The 9,007-nt window shown below is 37.3% G+C and overlaps 1 protein-coding gene across 1 annotated transcript in view; it reads right to left on the reverse strand.

Annotated features, from left to right (window-relative positions):
* Positions 1-8,137, reverse strand: part of ppid (peptidylprolyl isomerase D) — a 34,571-nt gene extending 26,434 nt beyond the window's left edge. Inside the window, exon 1 of the mRNA XM_039750310.1 lies at positions 7,940-8,137. Within this exon, the coding sequence (XP_039606244.1) occupies positions 7,940-8,024 (85 nt within the window). The 5' untranslated portion in view covers positions 8,025-8,137. The remainder of the gene's footprint in view (positions 1-7,939) is intronic.
* Positions 8,138-9,007: the final 870 nt, after the last annotated feature.

Below are 9,007 nucleotides of genomic sequence, written 5' to 3' on the forward strand. Positions count from 1 at the left end.
ACTAAATATTCACGGGTTAAGGACTGTGCTTATGCAGAGGAAGATGAGATGGTCAGGGTGGTGTTTGGTACAAACTCAGCGAAACTGCGAGAGAAAGTTTTAAGTGCCAGGACTAAGGTAACATTAAATACAGCCATGGATATAGCAGGAGATGGCACCAGCACAGCTGGGAACCTTCGATGCATGTACACCGAAGGCTCACGGAACTGACGCAGTGCACAGATAAAAGCAACAGTTCCAAAGAGCTGAACAAAACCAATTACACAATTGAAAAGGCAGCAAAAATATGAAGCGCCTGATACATACAAGCATATTCATAAATCCAAAACAAAGCACACGTTGGAAAAAGTCAATGTCCCGCTAAAGGAAGACAGTGCAAAAAAAACCGTGCATGCAGTGTGTCAGGTCTCAGATAAAGAAGAAGACGAGCTGTTTATTGATGCAGTAAGAAACGAATCGATGAATGAAACCTGTCATCTTTACAACGATTGACAAACACGGAATGTAACTTGAACACAACACATCCTACAAATACGAACCTGATTGAAAGAAATAATGATAATCAAATCCTTGATGACAGCAACACTCAGTAACACTCACAAAACAAATACTGTATATTGACAGTCATGTTACGTTATTTTTAAAATGTTCCCTTTTCTTTTCTAGCTTTTTAACACACTACTTCTCCTGATACGCTGGTATATATATATATGTATATATATATATATATATAACCCGATCTACATACTCGAATAATGGATACTTTATTCGCCATCAATGATTGTTTTGGTAAAGCCATACTCAGTGTATTCATTAGATGAACGGTAAAAAGTAAGAGCGAGGGAGGATGACTTATTGAGGCATGCAGGCTGTAGTCGCGTCAACTCTATCTGAATTGCGATCACATTTGAAAAATATATCTTTTCAAGTTCTATTTAGTCCATATGTGTCAAACTCAAGGGTCAGGCCACATCCGCCCGGCGTAATTATATCCGCCCGAGATCATTTTATATACTGTATTATTGTTATTAAAGCCCGGTATATGAAGCGCTGGTAACACAATAAACTACAGATCCCATAATGCAGCGCTTCAGCTGCCTTGCCAACACTTACTGAGTTAATCAAGTTATTGCGAAGCTAGCTCACACGATGCTGAAGAGAAAAGTTGATTCTGAAAATAGAGCCTTTAAAAACCGATGGGAGGCTGAGTATATGTTTACTGAACCCGTGTGTCTCATTTGTGGAGCTAATGTGGCTGTAATTACAGAATTTAATCTAAGACGGCACTATGAGACAAAACATCAGGTTAACCTGAATGCAATGCAGAAGATACAGAAAGCAGCATAATTAAATAAGAATCTGACACTTCAGCGGACGCTTTAACCCGTGCACAATCACAAAGTGATTTCAAGTGAAGCTGCTTTTATGGGAGACACAAATGCACCAGTGCACCTTTCCCTGTTGCCAAGTAATGTTAAACCAAGTCGTCACTACGGTGTTCCCAAATACGCACTTTGCTGATAAACTGAGCGCACTGAGTTTGCACGGCGCTTTGGTGACTTTGAAGAACAAAAAGTCCGTCTACATGCGGCTCGAACCTTGTGCATGTTTGGTAGCACATATCTGTGTGAGAAGCTCTTCTCAGTGATAAAGACTAACAAAACAGCACACAGGAGTCGCCTCACTGATGAGCACCTGCAATCCATCCTGAGAATCTCCACAACACAGAACCTCACACCAAACAGAAACGAACCTGTGGCCAAAAAAAGATGCCAGGCGTCCAGCTCTAAAATGACATATGAGCAAAGACAACTGAATGATTTGATTTGTTATTGCTGAAAGGAACACATTTTATTTATATTTCTAGGTTTTGTTATGCAGCATGTTCATATTTGAATTTGTATAATTTTGACAGGATATATTTTTATGGAGAGCAAAATCTTTTGGGATATTTAAAATCTAAGTTTATTTTTATATAAAATTACATAAGAGTAAAGAAATGTGAATGTTTGTTCTTTTAACATTTTTACTTTATTTCTAACTTGTATAATTTAGACAGGATAAATTTTTATGGAGAGCAAAATATTATAAGTTGTTTAAGGTTTGAGTTGATTTATTCACTAATAATATTCCTGTCTGTTTTTACCATTCCTACCAAAGATATTTCTGTCGACTAAATAAAAATTCCTTCTATTTAAAATTTAAATAGAACTTGAACAAATACGATAGTTCATAATATCCACGCAGACTTGCACGTAAGAGCGGAGTTATCCGTTTTAACAAGCAGCGTATTGCACTGATAATGAAATAGCTGTGTGTGTATATATGTAGATATGTATGTATATGTATATATATGTTTATATATGTGTGTGTGTATGTATGTATATATATATGTATTTGTGTGTGTATGTATGTATGTGTGTATGTATTTATGTGTGTGTGTATATGTATGTGTATATATGTAGATATATATATATGTATATATATATGTGTATATGTATAGATATGTATATATATATATATATGTTTATGTATGTGTGTGTAAATATATATATATATATATGACAACACTCATCACTCACAACAGTGACAAAACAATTACATTGACAATCATGTTACGTTATTTTCAAAATGTTTCCTTTTCTTTTTCATTGCTTCTTTAACACACTACTTCTCCAAGCTGCGAAGCTCGGGTATTTTGCTAGTTATATATATAGATAGTATTTTTGCATTACTAGAGAGAAAATGTCAGAGAATAAAATTAGATTGTGCACATGATAAGATAAATCACGTAGTCCACGATGATACCCCCCAAGATTATCATTCCTCTCCACCCAAATGGTTGTTGCACTGTCTGGATCCAACTGTCTGTCACGGATTTAAATTCAAGCCCTGAATTACATTTTACGGAATCCTTAAGATCGTAGACTAATTTTATCGAGATCTCGAGAAAGCGAAAATTTGTTTTCTTGAGATAACGGAATAATTTTATTTTGATCTCGAGAAAACAAAACAAAACTTAACCTTTGCTCCTGGCATCAGACTTGCTTAGATTGCGACGCCTATACAGCAGAAGCCTTGCTAACCGTCTTCTTAAATGACGGACACTAACGTTATTATTTTCTAAACTAAGGCATAAACATATGTAAGCACGCATGAGCCCTTGATTGAACAAAAATGTGACGCGCTGATCAATACAGTTCTGCTTTTCTGCCATTTCAAACAGGACGTGGCTTCAATAAGCTAAACATTAAATCGAGATCTTGATAAAACTAGTATGTGATCTTGAGGAGACGATTTAAAAAAAATAATGATATTGCATGTCCTCTCTCGACTTCTGTAACATTTTGACATTTAAGAATATTATTTTGGTTTACTTAAATGATAGTTGGGCAACAACTTGATGTAAAGCTCCTGTTACTGTTTTTAATTATGTATTTATATTCTATTACAGAGAAAAGCCAAGCAAAATGACACCTTTTATTGGCTAACTAAAATGATTACAATATGCAAGCTTTCGAGGCAACTCAGGCCCCTTCTTCAGGCAAGATGTAATACAGAAACTGAAGTTTCCTGTGTTTATATCCACACACTAGGACAAGAAACAACAATGGTAAATTTTTAAATGAAAACTCTTAAATGTAAAAAATTAATAGGTTCATTCAGGCTAAGATTAATTTAACAGGAGATAGAAGAACAATGTATGGTCAAGATCTTTAGATAAGATAACTGTCCAACAAAGTCCTTTGAAGTTTGTGATGAGTTTTTCAAAACAATGCACATCTGTAGTCAGGTTGTCTGTGTCAGTCTGAGAGATGCAAACAGTCTTCATATCTGGCTATAAAACTCTTGTCTCAATTCAAGCCATGCTGTAATGTATTAAATTTTAACATGAGCTTAACTTCCCATTCTTTTCTCTCTTGCTGCGTTTTGAAGTTGCCCATAAGCCCTGTGACTTTAAAGTCCCTCTCACAGTGTCCATGGCTGTTGAAGTGGGCCGCTACAGGAACATCTGTGTTGCCATGTTTAATGTGGAATCTGTGCAAATTCATTCTCTGGCGGAGTGTTTGTCCAGTTTCTCCCACATAGAGTGTAGTGTCAGGACATTTCATGCAGAGAATTAGGTAGACAACATTCGATGATCTGCAGGAAAATGATCCCTTTATGTGATGTTCAAGTCGGGAGTTTGGTATAATATACGGTCTGTATTGTAGATGTGGGCACACGTTTTATATGTCATAAAATTTCACTCTTTATGGTACTGAATACAAATAAATCTTGCATTGGGACACCTCTAGCACCAGCAGTAGGCCTTCAGGACTAAACTTGAATACCACTGGCTTAAGAGGATCCTTGATTAAATATTGGCTAAATGAAAACCCATGTGCTTGGAGAATAAAGTGATGTATTCATATAAAATAATAGTGTTAATAATAAACAAAGTATTTATCAATACAACAAAATTTGAAAAATAAATGATATATAATTCATTTAACTTTAGAATTATTTAATTTTTCCTCAGTAATATTAGTAATTATTAGTTTTGTTACTTATAAGAATCCACACATTTTCTGAACCAATTTAGTCTATTAAGGCAGCCAGTGTGAAACTTTGCAGCATCAGGTGCAAAAAGTGGACCTTGGGTGGGAGACTTATTGTAGGTCTCACTATGGCAAACAGCCATACCTGGCCATTTCAAAATTTCTAATTAATTTGCAAGCTGTGTCTTTGGAATTTTAAAAGAAACCAAAGAAAAACATACAAGCAGTACAAATACAATGGCCATGCAAGGAGTCAAATAACTTCATGCTTATTTATAATTTGAAGATAGATAGATAGATAGATAGATAGATAGATAGATAGATAGATAGATAGATAGATAGATAGATAGATAGATAGATAGATAGATAGATAGATAGAGTGGAGGAAATAATTATTTGACCCCTCACTGATTTTGTAAGTTTGTCCAATGACAAAGAAATGAAAAGTCTCAGAACAGTATCATTTCAATGGTAGGTTTATTTCAACAGTGGCAGATTGCACATCAAAAGGAAAATCGAAAAAATAACTTTAAATAAAAGATAGAAATTGATTTGCATTTCATTGAGGGAAATAAGTTTTTGAACCCCTACCAACCATTAAGAGTTCTGGCTCCCACAGAGTGGTTAGACACTTCTACTCAATTAGTCACCCTCATTAAGGACACCTGTCTTAACTAGTCACCTGTATAAAAGACACCTGTCCACAGAATCAATCAATCAAGCAGACTCCACACTCTACAACATAGGAAAGACCAAAGAGCTGTCCAAGGATGTCAGAGACAAAATTGTAGACCTGCACAAGGCTGGAATGGGCTACAAAACCATTAGCAAGAAGCTGGGAGAGAAGGTGACAACTGTTGGTGCGATTGTTCGAAAATGGAAGGAGCACAAATGACCATCAATCGACCTCGCTCTGGGTCTCCACGCAAGATCTCACCTCGTGGGGTGTCAATGGTTCTGAGAAAGGTGAAAAAGAATCCTAGAACTACACGGGAGGAGTTAGTTAATGACCTCAAATTAGCAGGGACCACAGTCACCAAGAAAACCATTGGAAACACATTACACCGCAATGGATTAAAATCCTGCAGGGCTCGCAAGGTCCCCCTGCTCAAGAAGGCACATGTGCAGGCCCGTCTGAAGTTTGCCAATGAACACCTGAATGATTCAGAGAGTGACTGGGAGAAGGTGCTGTGGTCTGATGAGACCAAAATAGAGCTCTTTGGCATTAACTCAACTCGCTGTGTTTGGAGGAAGAAAAATGCTGCCTATGACCCCAAAACACCGCCCCACCGTCAAGCATGGGGTGGAAACATTTTGCTTTGGGGGTGTTTTTCTGCTAAGGGCACAGGACAACTTAATCGCATTAACGGGAAAATGGACGGAGCCATGTATTGTGAAATCCTGAGCGACAATCTCCTTCCCTCTGCCAGGAAACTGAAAATGGGTCGTGGATGGGTGTTCCAGCACGACAATGACCCAAAACATACAGCAAAGGCAACAAAGGAGTGGCTCAAGAAGAAGCACATTAAGGTCATGGAGTGGCCTAGTCAGTCTCCGGACCTTAATCCAACAGAAAACCTATGGAGGGAGCTCAAGCTCAGAGTAGCACAGAGACAGCCTCGAAACCTTAGGGATTTAGAGATGATCTGCAAAGAGGAGTGGATCAACATTCCTCCTAAAATGTGCGCAAACTTGGTCATCAATTACAAGAAATGTTTGACCTCTGTGCTTGCAAACAAGGGTTTTTCCACTAAGTATTAAGACTTTTTTTGTTAGAGGGTTCAAAAACTTATTTCCCTCAATGAAATGCAAATCGATTTCTATCTTTTATTTAAAGTTATTTTTTCGATTTTCCTTTTGATGTGCAATCTGCCACTGTTGAAATAAACCTTCCATTGAAATGATACTGTTCTGAGACTTTTCATTTCTTTGTCATTGGACAAACTTACAAAATCAGTGAGGGGTCAAATAATTATTTCCTCCACTGTAGATATGCTGCAGTCGGTGTATAATTCAATTCAGTTTTATTGTCTTAAAAGTTAAGTTTGGTTTGTCAGCAAGTTTTACAGAAAGAAACCACAATGTAACATTAAAAACGCTACACAGGGAAAACTGCCATCAAATATAAGCTTAGTAAAAATATATATATATATATATATATCAATGAGCAAAGTACTTACGGTATAACATTACATCATACATATTACATATAAAAATTTAATCCAAATTAAAACTCGACTAATGATTGATTCAAATAATCACTGCTCATCACGATTTATTGTGAATGTAAGGTTGAACTTATTTTGAAGATTAATAGTAGTTGGTATGAAGTACTATTAGAACCTTGAATCTGCAACCTGATGGAATTAAGAATGTAGTGAGTGGGTACAAAACAGGTCTGAGAGATTGGACTGTTGAGATCTTTTTTTAACCATTTTACAGTTTGATTTATTCTGTTTTTGTTGCTTAAATTAAAATTTCCAAATCAGGCCAGCAGAGCTTAAGAGAGGCTCAAAACAATATTTGCAAACGTCACCATACAAGATTTATAAACGACTGATAGAAAGGTATGCCTCACATTATGACTCATTAACGTTTCCTTAGACGTTAGAAGCACCCCTGTCTATTTTTTGCAGACTGCGTCTCTGTTCTCATTACCAGCTAGCTTTGAGTCTATGCCCATATATAGTCGATGATGGTTTCCTGCGAGAAAATAGCGTTTCTCCTAATACTGATTATTTTCTTAGTTTTTGTAATATTTGTGTGTCGAAAAGATTCATCACAGCAGTTAAGTAAATCTACCTCTGGACATGGACGGATTTCATTCTCATTACCTAGGCTTGCAATCATTGACTCATCAGCAAATTGTAACATAATGTTATACTTTTTGTTTGCTGTTATTACTTTATTGCTTTCAGTCTGAGGGAGACCTGCAGGAAAGAAGTTAATTGTTCTGTGTACTCAAGACAATACACTTTAACCTAAAGCCACGTTTTCTGGAGCTGTCAAACAGCTGAACTAACCACTTTTCCACTGTTCTGCCCATAACTACCCTAACAATATATTCTCAAAGCCAGAAAGCCCCATCAGGAAAGTTTAGTGCCCCCACGATCATGGGCGCAAAGCAGAATCCTGCTAATCGCAAAGGGACATTCGTTCAAATAGAGCAATCACTTTACAGGACGTAAACGTTGCGAGGAGGATACCGGAACGCACTCAGGCACACATTTGTTTTGTAAGAACGGCACGTTTATGTGTTTTATGGGTCAACTCATAATGTGACGTTGTTTTATGGATCTTTACATGAACGAACAGGGCAAAAGAATGAATGAATGAAGGGCTTAGGCCGCGGCACTCGGTCAGCCACGAGCCGCAATGCATACATGCGCTGCGCTCACCTCTTTCTCCGCCGATGTCAACATCTAGGAACACTCGTGGGTTCGCATCATTCGAAGGCTTGCTAGAAGGGCTGGGGTTGGACATTGTTTGATTTTGTGTCGCTTAAAACTAAAAGCGCCTCAGAGATCATCTAAAGGACGGTACACATAATCACGTGGAAAGTGACCCAAACGGCTCTCCGTTGAAAGACAGCCCCCATCGTCGTGTCGTCATATCCGGTTATTTCAGTACCGCCCAGTGCGCGCGCTCGTGCTTGGCGCTACAGCATCTGGTAAATTACACGGGGTACTCAACTCCAGTCCTGGTGGTCTGCTGTGGTTTCATGTTTTTGATTTAACCAATTTTTAAATTGGACCCTATTTATTTAAAATATGTTTGCGGGTATAATTTTAGTTAACTCGTTTGTTATGATTTAGAACTCTTAATTGCACATTTTAGTTTTAAGCTGTTGCATTAAGGTTTTAATGTTTGCTTGTTTTCTTAACAAACCAATATATAATGGGGTGCAAATAAAGGAACTGCCAGCGCTGCGGCTAGCATGCTTCCATTTGAAGCAGTGTATGTGCATTATGGGGTGTCTGTGTTAATGTAATAATTTGAAAAAAATGAGAGAGGAAGGAAGGACCAAGAGGCACCAATCTGTTCCCTAAACTCCATACATATGGATAACGATCTCAGAAAACGAAAAGCATAAATTGTGATAAAGAATTGTCTTGGAATAATGAAGAACACTACCAAGCCATTTAATTAAATAGCAACTTTCTTTACCTGCTGTTCCTGGCTTCTAATCACGAAACTGGTTGAACTGAAACCCTGCAGCTTCTATGGACCTCCCAGACGGGAGTTGAGTACCCCAATCTACAGGCTCAGGCTGGTCAGTCGTGGTTCTGTATAAAATAGTTTACACGTTTAAAATTATTTTAAAAGTGTTACTACTACAATTTGAACATATTTTCTTCCCTATTCCCCCAAAAGCAAAAGATGTACAGTTTACATTTTTCATCAATAACTTCTAATGACTTTTTAAGGCTGAAATTTAGATTGTAATTATCCCCCTGCTTACTTCG

The sequence above is a fragment of the Polypterus senegalus genome, chromosome 4, assembly GCF_016835505.1.
Source record: "Polypterus senegalus isolate Bchr_013 chromosome 4, ASM1683550v1, whole genome shotgun sequence".
Lineage (NCBI taxonomy): Eukaryota > Metazoa > Chordata > Cladistia > Polypteriformes > Polypteridae > Polypterus > Polypterus senegalus.